Source organism: Vicugna pacos, chromosome 2 (genome assembly GCF_048564905.1).
Source record: "Vicugna pacos chromosome 2, VicPac4, whole genome shotgun sequence".
Lineage (NCBI taxonomy): Eukaryota > Metazoa > Chordata > Mammalia > Artiodactyla > Camelidae > Vicugna > Vicugna pacos.
The window spans coordinates 13,512,844-13,530,172 of record NC_132988.1 but is presented as its reverse complement, the minus strand read 5'-3'; the positions used below and the strand labels follow the sequence as shown (position 1 = coordinate 13,530,172).

The 17,329-nt window shown below is 49.9% G+C and overlaps 2 protein-coding genes across 8 annotated transcripts in view; one reads left to right on the top strand and one right to left on the bottom strand.

The window, feature by feature from the left end:
• FHIP1A (FHF complex subunit HOOK interacting protein 1A) overlaps window positions 1-1,387 on the top strand; it is a 228,095-nt gene extending 226,708 nt beyond the window's left edge. For all 6 annotated transcript variants that reach the window (XM_031692593.2, XM_072975715.1, XM_072975678.1 and 3 more), the window contains one exon: window positions 237-1,387. In XM_031692593.2, coding sequence (XP_031548453.2) covers window positions 237-490 — 254 coding nt within the window. In that variant the 3' untranslated portion in view covers window positions 491-1,387. The remainder of the gene's footprint in view (window positions 1-236) is intronic.
• A 6,272-nt stretch (window positions 1,388-7,659) lies between these two features.
• Window positions 7,660-17,329, bottom strand: part of GATB (glutamyl-tRNA amidotransferase subunit B) — a 74,261-nt gene continuing 64,591 nt past the window's right edge. For both annotated transcript variants that reach the window (XM_072975726.1, XM_072975730.1), the window contains 3 exons: window positions 15,196-15,274; window positions 9,464-9,598; window positions 7,660-8,162 (listed from right to left, as the gene is read on the bottom strand). In XM_072975726.1, coding sequence (XP_072831827.1) covers window positions 8,034-8,162; window positions 9,464-9,598; window positions 15,196-15,274 — 343 coding nt within the window. In that variant the 3' untranslated portion in view covers window positions 7,660-8,033. The remainder of the gene's footprint in view (window positions 8,163-9,463; window positions 9,599-15,195; window positions 15,275-17,329) is intronic.

The window sequence follows — 17,329 nt, the reverse complement described above, 5'->3', positions numbered from 1 at the left end:
GGGATCAAAGTCTCAGGTCACAGGCCCTGCGCTGGAGCTGAGCCACAGGGCAGATCTGCAGACGGAGCGGGGTGAGGGCGGGCGGGGCCGTGTCCTCAGCCCGCGGGCTGTGTGGCTGCCGGACCCGAGACCAGCCCCTCCATCCTCCCTGCCCCTGTGCAGCACACACGCCCCACTAAGAGGCCGACGGGAGGGGCTCTACAGGGTCACCAAGACTGGCTTCTTTCTGGTTTCAGATCCCATTCAGGACGCCTCCAGGACAGGAGGTGGCAAGAACTTTCTGGATGGCCCCCCGAGAGTGCTTCAGCCCTTCCTGACACACAGAACCAGGGTGGCCGGGGCGCCCCCGAGCCTGCCGCCGCCGGTGAGGAACGCCATGCTGGCCGCCGCCCTCTTCCCCGAGTTCCTGAAGGAGCTGGCGGCCTTGGCCCAGGAGCACTCCATCCTGTGCTGCAGGGTCCTGGGCGACCTGGAGGACTCCTGCTGTTAGCTATTTTTTTTAAGAGATTCTTGTTTTTTAAGGTTTTAGTATCTCGACTGAATGTTAAATGCAAAGCTGCTTACAAAACTTTCTACTTGGAGACTTCCTGACGATACTTGATTGGTGGGGAGGGGGTTTCCTGGGCATCTCCTCTCTCGCCAGCCGGGTCTTCCCACCTCCTGTCCCTAGAATGTACGTCTCAGAAGCAGGGTGCTCCTTTGGCAGGTCTTGGCTGCTGTCCCTCCTCAGAGGTTTTGGTCCTTCTCTCATCCCTCTGAGTCACTCAGTTTGCAGCTGAGGCCACACCAGGCGCATCCTGGGGCTCGGTGATGTCTGGAAGTGCCTGTGAAGAAGGCACGCCTGCTCCAGTGGCCTGCTGCCTTCTGGCTTCCGTTTTATAAAAGGGAAGAATGAAGATGGAGCGCCTCCTGTCTCCATCACAGGCACAGATCGTACGTCCCTTTGCATTTTACTTCCAAGACTTGTATTCCGCCCACCATGTGTTGCCTTATGGTGCGGGCTCGTCCACCGGTCCTAGCGCTCTGCCTGGGAAGTCAGATGCAGCTGGAGAGAATTTGGAACGCAGGGAAATGTTCTTGTTGCTTGAGAGCTTTCTGTACTCAGAACATCACTACCTAAACACTGAAAATAGCCTTATCTTAGTCAGATTTGCACAAAATGAAATATATCTATGCAAACCCTACTTTGGTTTTAAGGACTTTGATCGATCTGATGAAGAAAGCATGGTGTCATATGCTTATGTGAGAAGACAACCATCATTATTTTTTAAAGTGTTTTATGGAAAACAGACAATTATTTGTTAAACTATTTCATAGTGGGGTTTTCTGGGGGCGTTTGGAGTGGGGAAAGGGATAGAGGTAAACAATACAATCTGTACAAACATCAGTAATTATTTTAAATTCTCTGCTTTTTCTAATATGTTGCACTTTGTAGAGAAACAGGAACTGTGCAGCCACTCTGGGGACAGGGATGTCAAGGAAACAGGTCGCAGGGAGCGCTGCCAAGCCGAGTGCCTGCTGGGGACGCGCTCCGCGCGGGAACGCTGCCTCCTGAGTAACGGGGCTCATTAGGAGGCCCCACCGTGATGTATTAGCGCCTCTGCCGCCCTGCAGCCTGCTCCAAGGGCATAATTATACTGAGGGCCACAGTCTCCTTAGGCCACCGAGAGGGGGAAACACACAAAATAATTGTGGGATAAAAAAAGACCATAAACAACTGATACGTGTGGATTTCGGATGCCACTTGTCTCTCTCGTGGGCAGGTGAGAAGCACAGAACTGGGATGAGCCTGCCTGTTGAGGGGACCTGGAAGCCCCCGCTGTCCCTGCTCTCTGTGGGCAGCGTTGCTGAGCCCCGGGGGCAGCCGCAGGTCTGCTGGTTGGGCCTCAGGAGCACAGGTTTGGTTTTCATCAGGACCTAGTGCAGGAGGGACATGGAGGAAAGAACCGTAGCCGAGACGCTGCGGAGCAGAGGCTGCCTTTTGTGCGTCAGGGATCTGGAGGCAGCTTTGTAAGGAGAGGGAGCGAGCCAGCGCCTGGATCGGAGCCCTGGGGGACCTGGCCGGGGCTGGGCGGCTCTCGGGAGGCAGCCTCGCAGTGTTTCTGAGTCTCAGCAAGAAGCCAAATGTTCCAGTGCGCTGTACCTTTCTGACTTCAAGTTTGTCTGCCTTCAAAATTGGTTTGCCAGGCCGTGGTGCAGCAGCCAGGACGCATGGGGCCCGGGGACCAGCCTGCCCTCAGCTTCCCCGGCGCCCGCCTGTATTTGCACAAATCTGTCGGAAATGAGGTTGGTGTAAGGAAGCGATCGGGAGAGGGGAGCAGAAAGATGGAGCTTCAGCTGCAATTGATTATCCTCCAACTTTGTTTCACACAAGTACTTACCTCCCTGTTTGGACTTCCCAGGTATATAAGATGCTGAAGTCACATCTGGAAGCTGTGTTCTTCAGCTTTCTGGTCTGATTCACACGTCCCTCCACTATTTGGTGACAGTGTTGATTCTTCTTCTTGAGTCCATGTTGCTTTACTTAGAACAGCGAAGTCCCCTTTGTGGAAGGTGCCCTTAGGGAAAAGTATGTTTTCGAAGTAGGTACTGAAGTAGACTTGCTGTAAGGACAGAGTTGTCCAGGGTGAGAGGCAGGAAAATGAACTCCTGAGGTGGGGTGCAGGCAGCTGACTCAATGCTAACCCTCTGGAACTGGACACTGGTTCAGGTTTCCAAATGCGCTGCCGCCCTCTGCCAGAGGACTGTGTCCAGGGCTTTTCAGAATGGGGAATACACAATCGGGAACCAGTGAACGCACGCAGTCGAGGGAAACAGCCGGGCAGGTTAGGTGGGGACGGGTTGGGGGCGGTGTGGTCCTGCCAGACGAGAAACAGCAGAAACCTGAAGCTGAAAGGAGAGCAGCAAGTCCCGGGGGGCTGGAGGGATGGACGTGGATCCAGGCAGATGAGAAGACCCCGTACAGCAGGTGGGTGGTGACGGGAATTCCGTGGTGGGTAAAATCATGGTAATGAAGTAGAATATTCTAGTCACAAATGGGTGATGCCCTTGGAAAAATCTTTTGTAATGAGTTGGGGGGAAATACTGAGTGATACTTGGCATGCTTTACAACGTCCAAGGGTGTGGCCACTTTTCCACGTGACAGACTCACGTGTAAGACGCTGCGCTATTGGTTGGAGGGGACACAGTGCAGCCCCTGAGGCTGGCGTCACTGTCTCAAGCCTGATGGTCCTGGGCAGTGAGGGTGAGTCAAGGGTTCCTGGAACATCCATCTTTAACCTTGATTCCTAATTCAGGGTCTGAGGTCAGGTTCTAGGAGTGAATTTTGTGGTTCAGGGTATATGAGAGCACTGGGATACTTGAAATTGATTTTTGGAAATGACCAAGTAAATGTTTTTAAAATTTTAAAGAGATTCCAGGTTGAGTTTAGTCTAAAATACAATTTCATGGAGTAAATTAGTTTCCCAGACATGAAATGGGAGTGCTGGAGTAACCAATCAGAGCTGTGACTGTATTAACAGATACTGCCTAACCCTGGTATTTAGAGGAATTATGAAGTGGTCCCCATTTTACTTAGTCTTATTTTGGAAAATACTTTGACTTGCTGGGGGTTTGGAATCGATGTCTCCGTCATGTTTAGGGATGAGGTATTCAGTTCTTCTGCGGGTCTTGAGGGGTCCTTTTTCCTCAACAAGTGGTTTCTGTTTAGATCTGATGTAGTTACTGATTTTTCAGTCCATTAAGACATCCTGGGGCCAGGGTGTTGTCAGAGAGCACCCTCTTTGGAGCAGAGTCTAGAGCTGGACGTGTGCATGTTTGGGCTGCCTGTTCAATTGGGGCAGCTCGTGGTATGAGGGGTTGAAAGTCGTTTTTGCTGTCTCGGAATCAGCTTGGTTGCAGCAGTCAATGCTGGTGGATTTTCAGATGGGTTTAGAGGTTTAGGGTTGCGGATGGGCTGCCTGCTCTGAATGTATCAGGGTGTCTAGACTGCCTTCCTGTGGGAAGTGCTGCCCTGGGGTGGGGGGTGGGGACGTGTTGCTGGTGTGATGCTGAATGTCCACAGCGCCCACAGCTCCCATGGAGGGGTGGGCGGTTCAGCATAATTGCTCATCACCAGCCTGTGTTTACCGAGATGGCTGTCAGCCCTGCCGTTCTCATGCAGCTTCACCGCAGGACACTTAGTACCGTGCGTGCCGCTGGGAGTCGCCGGCCGGGCCGGTGCAGTCCGTGGCTCCCATGCGTCTCGGGCAGCTCTGCAGCGTAAGCTCCTCCTAGACACGGCAGCCTCTGCGGCTGAGGCCACATCTGCTGTCAGTCATTAGGAAGATGTTCTCACTTCAACCATGTAAACCACACAGCACTGATTCTCCATCAAAGCGCAGCTTAAAACAGGCCACAGGCAGACTAGTTTATACTCCATTCTTAAATCATGTCATGGAGGAAACATTTTAAGAGAATGGAGTTGACTTTTTTCCCTTTCTTTGAATGACCATCATAAACCTAAGGCTTTGGAAAGAGCTCTTGGAAGACTAAGCGGTTTTCGGGATAATTTTGCCGTGTTCAGGTGTTCATTTGGCCAGTACTTGCTTTGGAGGACAGATTATCCTGGCAGCTCATTAACTGGACAAACAGGGCTTGAGGGAAAGGTTTCTGGTGATGTTCTGTAGGGACCAGAAGGACAGGAACGAAGCTCTTCGGCTTCTGCATGAGGCACCCAGGGCAGGGCCTGATTTGAGCGGGAGGCCCCTCCCTGCCCAGCTGTCATTGTAGATTTTGCTCCTGTCTCACAGCTCGTGAGTAAATCTGACCCACTGTCACCCACACAAGCACTGGGGACAAGTCTAGAAAAGGCCCAGCTATAAGGCTCCATTCTGCCCCGCAGCTGTTTAACAAGAGAGAATTTGGTGTTGACAATGCTACTTAGACGATCTTTGCTAAGCTGTCTGACTATGGGAGACAGCGAGGGTGGACCACCAACCAGACGTTTGCCATCTCACCATCAAGTGTCCACTCTGTTCACAGATAACCCACCAGTGCATTTGTCTAAAATCCACTGAAGAGGCACGGCCACCATTTCCATGCTGCTTTTGTTAGTGGGTGGATAACAGGGCCTTTCAGATAGACTTAGTGGCTTCTTCCAAATACTATGTGGAATCCTTGAACAGATGCAGCTACGTTGAGTAGACATGAAAAGGACAGCACAGTTTGTGGGTCATGGCCATACGCTATGTACTGAATTAACCAACCAACTCTAGGAGGGTGTTTACTTTAAAAAAAAATTGATAGCCTTCTTCCAGATTAGTGATAATTACAAAAACAGGGGGCGTGGGAGGAGCCCAGCAAAAACACCCTTGATGTAAATGATGGTGAGTTTTTTCCCTAAAAGATGGGAACAGACGTTCACCTTGATGTACGAGCCTGGACCGAATCAAGAAGCTCCGTCCTAGACCCAGACATCTGGAACTTAAAAGCCTCGTGGTTGGCGGCACCCACTTCTCACACTCGTATAAGGGGCTCCTCGTCCATTGATTTTGTTTTGTAAACTTTTACAAAAACTTACTCTATGCTGGAAGCATGCTGGGTGTTAAGGCTGCCACTCCATCCCTCCCAGCAGAACCATCCAACCCCTCAGCCGACCTCCTGCTCAAGCAACACCACACACGGTCTGAGCCTGACCACGCGGAGCTGGTCCGGGCTCCCCTGGGGAGCACCAGTTTCCAGCACGTCCCCTCCCAGCCTGCAGGTGCGTGGATTCCAGTGACAGATGACAGCGGCTTCACCTGTGGTGCCAACTCATCCATTTTAAGGAGATTTCCCCAGAAAAGCAGAGAACCAGACTAAATTCACACTCGTGCAACAATGTATTGTAATTTGTATTTCACTGAGGCCTGTTTACAAGCAGAGTGACCCTCTGTGACTTTCTTAGGGTGTTGTATGAACATACAGTTTGACTATCCGGTCAGGTTCCAAGTCAGATATCTGAGCTGTGCTTTGATCCCCTCCGGCTGCCCCCACCTTTCTTTCTATTAGCAGTTACAACACAATCTGATTTCTAGGATTTCAGAAGCGGGCATTCAGGACGGCAGGTAGTTGTCAACAAGAGCTGGATGACGGCATTATGAAGATCAAGGACTTAAAGCTTTTCTTTATTAACTGAGGTGACATTGGTTTATAACATAAATTTCACATATGCAACACTGTATTTTGACTTCGGGATACACTACAGTGTGCTCACCACCAAAGGCTGAGTTTCCATCTGCTGCCATACGGCTGACCCCTTTACCCGTTTTGTCCCCAGCGGTGGCACTTTTCTTGGGGAGTGATCCGTCCCTAACACAGTTTACACTGGACAGAATATTGTGGCAAATGGTCATCTAGCTGCCCCCCCCCCAGCCCCCATTTACGTAGGCCTTGATTTAAAGTCTGGAAAGATTGTCCAGGGCCTTCTGTAAGGTCTGATGACCAAGAAGGCAGACTTTGGTGAAAACAGAGTTTGTGAAACAAAACTGAACCTCATCACTTCTTACAAAACCATTCTCCCGCCAGATCCCAGTCTCAGACCGCCTTCACCCGTTTGTAACTGAGAGTCACGGCACAAGGAGATGGAACTCACTCTGCCTTCTCTCTCAAAAAGGGGTTTGAGGAAAATATTTTACTTTTAGGCCCAGTAGTTTTGAGCATTGCAACAGAATGTGTGAGGGGCACATGGCTTCCTGGGCGATGTAACGTATTCTCTTAACACTTCTAAGGCACGAATCTTTTTAAAAGTCAAATAAAAAAAAAAAAAAACCAAAAAAACCTTACCTCTTCATGCTTGTCAAAAAGAAACCACACAACAAGGTTCCTTCCTGGCCGTGCTCTTCCGGCTGGGTAGGAGGGACACGGCTCTCATCAATCCTAGTCAGGGAAGTCCGAGCGTCGTCTGCAGCCCAGGAGCCAAGAAGGCCTACCTCGCTATGTCCCCAGCTGCCACTGGAGCGCCATCCGTGATGGAAATGTTTGTACTCTTAGCACAAGAGAGTATTCACTGCAAATCAGGGCCTCCAAAGATTTTGTTCTCTTAGGTCACAATTTGACATGTGCTTTAAAAAGAAACAAACCATCCGCAAAACTGGGCTTCAGGCGTTGTTGAGTCTGAGGTAACAAAAGCAGGCAGTGAACAAAGGGGCACCCTGGTGCGACAGACAGAAATAGTATTATTGTCATGAGAACAGGGGTGAGGGCAACCCAGCCTTTGTGGACTTAAACTGTTAACTGCACCACGGTTACTGTTAAAGGTCAAGATTTTGACATACTAGTTTTATCATCATCTTTTCAGGCAAAACAAATAAGTTTAATGTTAACAGCTTTTTTTTTTCCTTTTTCTGGTCTGAGGGTTGGGAGGGGGGTTGTCAACTGCACAATCTTTGACATGTAAGTTAATTTTTTATGTGATACTTCAGTATATATTTTATTCATTAAATTTACTTGAAAACTCCTGTTGTCTTTTTTACCCAAAAAAAAAAAAATCATTTATTCTCAGACCTCTGCCTTCGGGAATCCCTGGGGAGCTGAACGGGCACCATCACTTTTACTCTGTGTGGGTGAGCACCACCCACTCCCGGTACCAAGACTAATGCCCTCCCTCCGCGCCCTCAAGGAGAGCTCCACAAACAAATGTGTGATTTCTTCTTCATTAACCTATTTTTAGGTTTAAATTACTGCATCCAGATCACAGTCTCTTCACCACCCCTCACCCCCACCACAATGTCTGGCCCTTAGGATGTGCTTAAATATATTTGTTGAGGAGGCTGCAGAATGAAATGTTCCCTGAGGCTGGTGACCGTATCTGGAACAGCGTGTCTCAACGAGCGCAGTGTCACTAAGCACTAGAACGTGCTCTGTCTTAGCCGTGGTTGCACCTCACGGAGCCATCCTGATGTCAGTGGAGCAACAGCCAGAGGCCTGGTCTTCTGTGGAGGCAGCACTTCGGCGCAGGTGTGGCGTCAACTCTTGGGGTGGCACTGTCCTCCCTCAGGCCAGGGGTCTGGCCATCACCCCGACAGCTGCCTCTCCAGGACATCCTTGATCGCAGTGGGGTCTGCTCGGCCCAGAGTCGCTTTTCGGACCAACCCAATTAGTTTGTTTATCGCTCTGGGGTTTCCTTTCTTTAGATCCATCACCTTTGAAGACAGAAACCGTCTTAGAGGAGAAAAGAAACTCTTGTCTGAAAATCCTAAATCAGGTTCACGTTCACTGAAACTTACATTCAGTTACTTTTTTTCTCTGAGACTTAGATACAGAATGAGAAAAGACAAGGGGAAGGCGTGAACTTCGGGGGAGGTTTCTGGGCTCCTGGCACAGGAGATATTTGCTACCTTGCCTTCTTATTAAAAGGGACTGAGGATGGTGACATATCACACTGAGAAGCTGGCATGCAGGATGCCCCTCCTGGGCGATAATGAGCCCCCTCACTAATCCTCCAGTGGGGTTCAGCAGGCTCCCCCCCAACTCCTGGCTGAGAAGCTCATTTACTAGCAGACAGACCCACAAAAGGCCAGCTCTCGGGAGCATCTGGGTGTGGGAGTGGGAGTAGGGGTGCCCGGTGGGCAGGACGGGATGCGGGGCAGGGGCATGGAGTGCCTGTCAAACAGCCACCGCGTCAGGGCCTCCCGCCCGACCTCCTGCTCTGCTGTGTCCAGATGGGCAAAAGCGTCTCCGAGTATCTGCACTCGGCACTGCAGAACAAGTCTGAAACTAAAAGAGTGTCTTTATCAGTCACTCCAGATGAGGCAGGAAGATGGAGATTGCCGGGCCCCAGCGCAAGCTCATTTTCCTTATCGAGAGCTCTTTACAGAGCTGTTAGTGTCTCCCGCAAGCTGATGGGTGGGTGGTATCATTCTGAAAGGGAGGCTAGCCATTTTTCCCCACTGAAAAACATCTCTGGACAGTGTGATTAGACTCAAGGAGGGAGGGGTGCTCCTCATTTTTACCTTTTCTGCTTTGTTCTATGCTCAGAACACAAAATGACTTGATTTTCAGCTATGTTCCTGTCAAGGATTTTCTCCATAATTTACAAATAATTTTCCCTTCTGCCTTTCTTCCCACCTCTCAAGGGCATGAAACTGAAGTGTTTCCCTCTTTCCCCTCTCTGCAGCCCTGCCTGCTGCTTTAGGATAGAGAGGTCCTCCTATAAAGCAGAGCGCCCCAACCCTGGGATAGGACGCAGGCCTGGGAGGTGCAAACTTGCTAACACCCCCTTTAACCTAGACTCCGTGAGACTGAACTCTGGGGTGGATTTTCCTTCCAGGAAAAGCTGTTCTTTTCCAGTATTCACCTAATTTCATCTCTTCACCTTAGCTAAAAACTGACAAAAATAATTGGGGATTATGGACCATTATTAGGAGGAGCCTCTGGGCTCGGGAGGGCGGAGCCGCTCCGGCCGCGAAGCCCCGCCCCCCACCCCGCCCGCGGTGCTGGGTACCACTTGAGGGTGGGCCTCCATCGTGGCGCGGCAGAGCTGCTCCAGCGCCTCGTCATCCCGCATCAGCTCCAGCTGCTTTTCTGCCACGATCTGGGCTGGAGTCTTCCCTTCGCTCCTCCACAGCTCCTCAAACACCTACGGCCAGAGGGGGAGGAGTCAGCTCTTTCGCCGGCTCCATCTGCCGGGGCAGCAGAGCGGGAGCCCCAGCTGTGCGCAGACCCACCCCGAGCCCCACGTGCTGAGCTGCTCCCTCGGAGCACGAGGCTGCCAGCGGAGACGGATGGTCCTCCCCACTCACTGACTCAACTGGCACAGAAGGGAGGGGCAGGGAGGTGTGAGGACATGATTACTCGCAGGGCCCCTGCTGACATGACGTCCACTGAATTAATTAATTGAGGAGACATTTTGGTGAAGGATGCAGGAGGTGACCAATGCACTTAGATGAAGTCATGACACTCAGCCTGCTGGGAAAAGTGATTTTAGTGGGGCGCGAGAGTGGCCTGTAAAGAGGATACAAAACGCAAAATAACTAAAAACATCAATCACAATCCACAGGGGCCCCAGGCTTCCCATATCTACCCTCTAAGTGGCCCTGGACCTGAATCTGACTACACTAATCCTCAATTAACAGTGTGGGTATTTTTCTACTAAAAACAACAACAACAACAACAACAACAACAACAAACTTAATAAAGGTGGAAAAAAGGAAGACAGTTTTAGGGGTTCCGCAGGGCAGCTGTCCTCACTCCTCCTGTCTGTCCAGTGTGGGCCGGAAGGGAGGGTTCCTGCTAGCCTCTGCAGCTCCTCCTCCATCTCAGTCCATCCCAACCAGCAGTCAGTACCTGCACTACGACATTGCTGGCCAAGTACTGGCCAGCAGGAGTCACCTGGCCTGGGGAACAGGCCATAAGGCTTCAGCTCAGCTGCCGGAGGCCCACAGTGACCCTGGCCCAGAGGCATTCCTCTGAAAGCTTCCCCCGCCCCCAGGGCGCCCCCTGGCTGCACACAGAAAAACTTGTTGCTTTTTTAAAGAAAAATACAGAACACAGGTGCCTCCAACTCAACTCCTCAAATGTTTATTCAGCCGATGATGAGTAAGGCACCCAGGAGACAGGGCACACAAGCAGGTAAGAACTCTCCCTGCTCTCCACAAGCTCACGGATGGCATGTCAGTAGCAAGGGGACCGGGGCACAGAACAGTCTGTAATGCAGACTGGACCCCGGGAGCCAACAAGTCTAAAGGGCTTCTCTTTCCCCAATACAGATACATTTGCTTCTCTTGAATTAAGACCTAGAATTTAAAAACACTGTTCCTAATTGTAAAAGTTAACACGTCACTCTAGAAAATGAGTAAATATAGCATAGACAAAGAGAAATCACGGGATTCCCATGCGCTAGAGAGAACCCATGTTAGTATTTTGGTGTTTTCCCTTCCCATCGGTTTCTGTTTTGTAACGTAGTTGTGATCGCAGCACATAAACAGTTTGTAACCTGCTTCCGTTTCACTTATTACAGAAGCACTTTCTTATATTAATACAAAAAATAATCTTAATATCCATCAAATGTACTCATCATAGTTTAATAAAATGACCCCTACTGGCAGGTATTTAGACTTCGACCAGTGTTTATTTTGTTCCTCTGCAAGGTCTCCTAAAAAAGTTCCTAGTGGAAAATGTTCAACATCCAGGAAGAGAGAGTAGAGATTTCAAGAGAGGTCCAGATCTCTGGCTCATAACAAATCACCTGCAAGGACTTGCTGATAAAGAATCTGTGCAGCCAGGGAACTATATTCAACACCTCATAATGGCCTATAATGAAAAGGAATATGAAAGGGAAGATATATATATATCTCTCAATCACTATGCTGTACACCAGAAACTAACATAAGATTATAAACTGACTATACTTCAATAATAATAATAATAATGAAGAATCTGTGCAGCAACTCTTTACAGGAAAGCCTGGCAGACGAGGACACTGCTGGTGGCCCGGGCCTGCGAGCCGGCGGGCCTGGCAGTCATGTGGCTGACAGTGCAGAGCAGAGCCGAGCTGACCGCTCAGGGGTCAGCTGCCTGGCACCCAGCATAGCTGGGACCCAACAGGCCCAAACACTGGTTGGATCTGCCTGAGCCAAAATAACCAGAACAGAGGCGAGGTGAGACAGCTAAGGCATCACGGCCAAGCCACACCACTCAGCAGGACAAGCAGGACGGCGCTGGGACGGATGCTTTTACATGCAGAGGCTGGCTGCTCCCTGAGAGGGGCTGTTTAGGGTTAGGGGACCAAGGAGTGACGCTAGGGAAGCAAACGTCAGCAGCCTCCAGGGACAAATGCCTGGTGGCGGGAGTGTCCTCTATTCCCGGAGTTAGGATGACCAGCTTATTAACTTCCCAAATTAGTCAAGTGCTGTCACAGCCCAGCCCCAGCCCCTGGCCCCTGGGCTGACACAGAGGATTCCAGCACCCAACCCTCCGCTTATTCCTATTTAAGACACAGATCGTGCACTCCTGGCTGGAACCCAGCAGGGTGGCAGCCAGTGAAGGGGGCCAGCTGTCTCCAGGCCAGGCTCTGCAGGCTCCTCTGGCCCCCTTGCAGCAAACACAATGTGGCACAGATCCTCAGCTCTGTCTGCCTTCAAAGCCCCACCCCGGGAAGTGCTATGCACCTGCAATGGTTTCTGGCCCAGCTTGCAGCCACCCACCCAAGACAGACCTATAACAAAGGGTTCCTGGTGCAGTGCTGGTCATGTGTGCTAATGAGTGGCTGCCAAGAGTGGGGGGGCAATGCAAGCAGGGACCCCTGGTTGAGGCGGGAAGCCCCAAGGAAAAAACAGGCAGGGACCCCAAGCAGGGCCACTACTCTCGTGCTGGCACCATCCAGTTCCCTGGCCCAGAGGCTCTATCTCACTTTTTGCTTCTGAAACAGCTTACTTACCCCTAAAATTCTATTGGTTCCCTGAGCTCACTTCCGATTGGTTATTTCCTTCACTCCTGATTGGTTATTACTCTCACTTCTGATTGGTCCACTTCCCTAACTTCTGATTGGTCCATTTGTAGTACTTCATTTGCATGGAGCTCACTGATTGGTTATTTCTCTCACTCCTGATTGGTCCATTCCCCTCACTCCTGATTGGTTATTTCTCTCACCCCTGATCGGTCTATTTTTACAAAGCTTGTTCCTGGTTGGTCAACTTCTGTTATACTTTATTTGCATATGATGTTGCAAAGTGTAAAACAGGCAGCCTATAAAGGCCTGTGTAAACCTACAGCCGGGGTCCAGAGCTTGGAGTGTTAACTGCTCTGGGCCTGCTGGCCTAATAAACTTGAGTTCTCCAACTCTCCGAGTGCTGCTTGGTCTCTCGCCTGGATGGAGGTTGCTGTCACAACTGAGCTGTAACACCGCGCTGTAACACATTTTTCTGCAACATGGTCACACTTCGACCATGGGAGCCGGCTCTGACATGTGGGGCGGAAACTCAGCCTTTGGTTCCTGGTGACTAAATTCACACACCCTCTTAACTACTACTACTGCCCATCGCTTTCTCTAGCTGAAGTGATTTTTAAAGCATCTGGAAAGAAGTACGAAAGGAAAGCATTAGACTTCTGGCCTGTCCCTGTTCCAGGGCTTTCGGGGTCAGAGTGCAGGGGGGAAAAGACTCATTCCAGAGACAGGGCAGGAAGAGGGTGGTGACAATGACAGAGAGGGGGTCCTCTTAGAAGACAGTCTGGCAGGTCCTCAAAATACTCAAAATGCAATTACCAGATGACCTAGAAATTCTGTTCCTATAGGTATATCCCCAAGACATTTGAAAACACAGGCACAAACAAAAATCTGTACATACATGTTCACAGTCAACATAACTCGTAAGAGCCCAAACGGGGAAACCACACAGCTGCCCATTACTGATGAATGACAGACAGAACATGGTTAGGTCCACACGGTGGAGTATTCTTCAGCCATAAAAGGCAGGAAGTGCCGACACTTGTTACAACAGATGGACTCTGAAAACACAATCTCAGGTGAAAGAAGCCAGACACAAGATGCCACATGCTGTATGAGTCCATTTAAATTAAAAGTCCAGAACAGACAAGTCCATAGACAAAAACAGATTACTGGTTGCCTAGGATGCAGGGTTAATCAGGAGATGCAGGGTTTGTTTCCTAGAGTGATGAAGATGCTCTGGAATTACACAGTGGTGATGGTTGTACAACTTTGTGACTATCCTAAAAACCAATGAACCATATACTTCATGAAAAAAAAAAACCCCTAAAAAACAGTACACTAAAACCTCTTATTTTCGAAAATCTTCATTCCTCTAACCTCCCATCTGCCTATCCCATCAACCAGTCCCTCTAACACAATGTATTCATGGAAAGATGCCTGGGACAACGCTCAGTCAGTATTAATGGCAGTTATTCTGAGGTCGTAGTATCTGAAAATCTTTGTATTTTTCTGCATTACTTAAGTTCTTTATAATAAACAAATAGCATTTTTCCACCAGAAAATTGGTGATTTTTTTAAAAACAGAAAACAAGGTAGAAAAATCAAAAAGCAACCCCCCCGAGACAACGGCATATGAGGGAGATTGCCTCATGTGACAGACATTTAATACCCTGCTAAACAGACTTTTATGTCGGTTCTCTGACTGCCTCACAGAAGCCAGGATTCACTGCTTTAAACATGCTGGCAGTTGACAGAACCCAAAAGCATCTCTATCCGTATCTGAACCCGGCTGTCAGCATCTCCAGTCTCTTCCCACAGAACCCGTCAGACTCGCCGCACTAGGTTCTCTTTGGTGGGGCGGATGTGTGGGAGGGGGAAGGTTTTTTCCCTTTTTGGTTTCAAATGCTACGATCTGTCTGCTCTTATGCGTGTATATATAGTTCCCTTCTGCCCTCAGGCCATCTAATCTTTCTGCTACTGCTGAGCACTGTCATAAACATTTGTATTCCCCTGACACCCAGGCAGCCAAAACCCTCTCCTAAGCGCGGTGCGACCCGCACTTCCCAGCCTCACTTGGTGATGGGTAAACAAAGCCTTTATTAGTTCCCGGCTCCAGTTTCCCAGCACAGAGCCGGGTGGCTGCTCCATGGTGCCTTGTAATTAGCCCAAAGCAGCCACTTTTCCAAAGCCTCGCTTTGTAACCTGCCACTGCTGTCGACGTGTATAAATATTAAATGCAAAAGGCACCATTAAAATAACATTAAGTTTCTGGCTGAAGCATTGACAGCTGCGACATCAGAAGTTGAGATCAGGCAGCTGCCTTGGTGTTCCTCATCCTTCTGGGTGCTTACTTGTCAGGGTCTTCTGAATCCCGGGCATCCTGCGCCCACCGGAGACTGTCAGGTGGAGGTGGAGATGAGGCGGGAGGCCGCCTTTGATGATGATGCTTTTTTTCTGAGTTTTCACACACTGAGCATGCGTGTAAATTTTTATCTAGGTGCGAGGCAGGCTGTCTGACCTCACCCTCCTGGCTGGAAGACTGACTTTCAGGGGCGACCACATGCCAAGATGAACGTGCCCCTGGATGGGAGAGGGAGGATGAGGGCTGGGGACAGGGCACGGGGGGAGAGTGCACAGTCTGAAGCTCCCAGGAGCTGCAGGGCCCCACCTTTCACATAAATGTTTGGGAGACAGTCCAGGCAAAGCCAAACAATAACTCCTCCCTCTGGTTAGCGCAGATGAGAAGCAAATTACCCGTGCCAGACGCTTCTGGCAGTGGACACACATACCTGCTTAGCTGCGGACGAAGAGATGGCCTTCCTCTCCACCAGGTTGAGCAGCTCCGCCAGGGCAGAAGGGGTGACAGGACTGGCAGCCCCCAAAAGGAGAGAAGGAACATTTCCATTTCACTCTGTTGGCCTCCACATTTAGTGCCACTCAAAATCAAAGCACTTGACTTTGTAGGTTTGAATAATTAAACCCCAGCCCAGGAATGAAAGGAAAGGCCAACTGGGCTCTATTTTATTTATATATCTGGTATTCTAGGATATAACACATTTCTGTGACTAGTGTTGTTTTTCTTTATTTCACCACAGACAATAACCGCTGTTTGGCAGAAGTTGTAGCAACAGACAACTGCTCAGTTTAATTAGTCAAAAAAAAGGAGGTGGCTGCAAAATTCATGAACCACGATGAGAAAAGAAAAGAAAAGAAAAAATCCAGTAATTAAATATTGTCAACTAAAAGATCAGCCTAAAAATTACTTCAAACAAAACAGCAAACAAAGCCACTTTTCTGAGTGTTTTCTGGCAAATATAAATTTTTCAATTGGAAGAGCTTTTCTTGTAGGGACGCAATGAGTACCAGCCACGTGCTTACCGGCCTCACGGGCGGCCACACTCGGTCCTGTCCTGCAGCCTCTCGGCAGCTTTCTGGATTCAGAAGGGCCCAGACTCCATTATATCTACACGTCTAGGAAGTGACTTACTTGCCAAGATCTCATGATATACAAGGCCAAAGGGCAACCAAACACATAAAGTGTCATCAGGTCACACTCAGGGCAAGAGCTGGGGTGAATGTTGAGGATTACTGAGAACACAAGCCTGAATTACAGACTATTTCTTGTAAAATAGATGGTTCTGATACTTTTAAACACATACAGCAATAGGCTAATGAAACGCTGTCTATCTGAGGTCACGAGGGGGTGAGCTTCAAACAGACTGCCAACGACTCACAGCACAGAAGGCTCTGTGGAAACGAAATCTTCGGAGATGCTCCTAATGCCACTTGAAAACCCCTTCTCTTTAAGTCTCACTTCCATCATTCACTATTCACTTCTTTGTAAGCTCTCAGACAATAAAAAGGAAACGACCGCTTCGCCCCTTATGCCCATTTCCCGGAATTCCAAACCAGCCGCGTGCAAGCTCACCAGGTCCGACCGACCGGACTCTGACTCAGGTCCAGTGAAGCCTCGCGGGGCTGCTCACGTGGGACGGCAGCCCATCGTCCTTCAAGTGTCTGTTCATCCCCAAGTGTGGATAAAAGGTAATTCCCAGAGGAAACCGGCTTTGGAGAGTGTCTGGCGGCACTAAGTTGGTATTTGGAGCGGCTGTGAGCCACCCTGATGAACTCTCATCAGGATGAGGCCAGAGGGCTGGGGGGTAAACGGGAACCCCTCTCCAACCTCCCGCCCTTACCGACAAGTAATAAAGAATCCAGGTTGTTTTAAAAATTCGGGTTTCTTGGATGTTCTACAATCCTAGTCAACACAAAGGCCAATTAGAGCGCAGACCGTGGGCAGAACCTGTACTAAGCACTGGGTTGAACTAGATTTCTCGAGCCTGCGAAAGGAAGGGTCCTTGCTCCCACAGGAACGATGATAAAGGGCTGTGGGGACAGAAATAGAACACAGCGTAGCTAAAAATACTTGGCCTTTCATCCGGCGACCTTAATTCACTATAAAGTATCTCCACCGACCTCGCAGCTTGTGGGATTTCTCAATCACTCTTTTGTAGCCACTGTGTGCGACACACAGTAGGGCAGCAGTATCCGTGTCGTGGACTTCTCCCCCGCCCCTCGGGACTTCTCTCCCCCGACCCAACAAGGACGGCTGGTCTCCTGCACCAACTCATTCCAGCCGTGCCAGGGCCAACCTTGAGTAAGACAGTGACATAGATCAGGACCAGTCACCCTGACCTGGAGAGGCCCCCTCATAGTTAAACAGGCCACGTGGTATGGAGCATAACGGGAGAGAGGCCTAAGCTACGCATGTGCTGCTGTCAGATCATACTGGTTTCTGGACAGTGAGTGTCTCCACCACAGAAGAACCTGACATGGAAGCCGTAGGCTCCGTGTGCTGGTCTCCAATCCTGAGCCCGGTACATCCACAGATGCAGGGACGTGGGGTCTGTCAGGCCTTCTGGC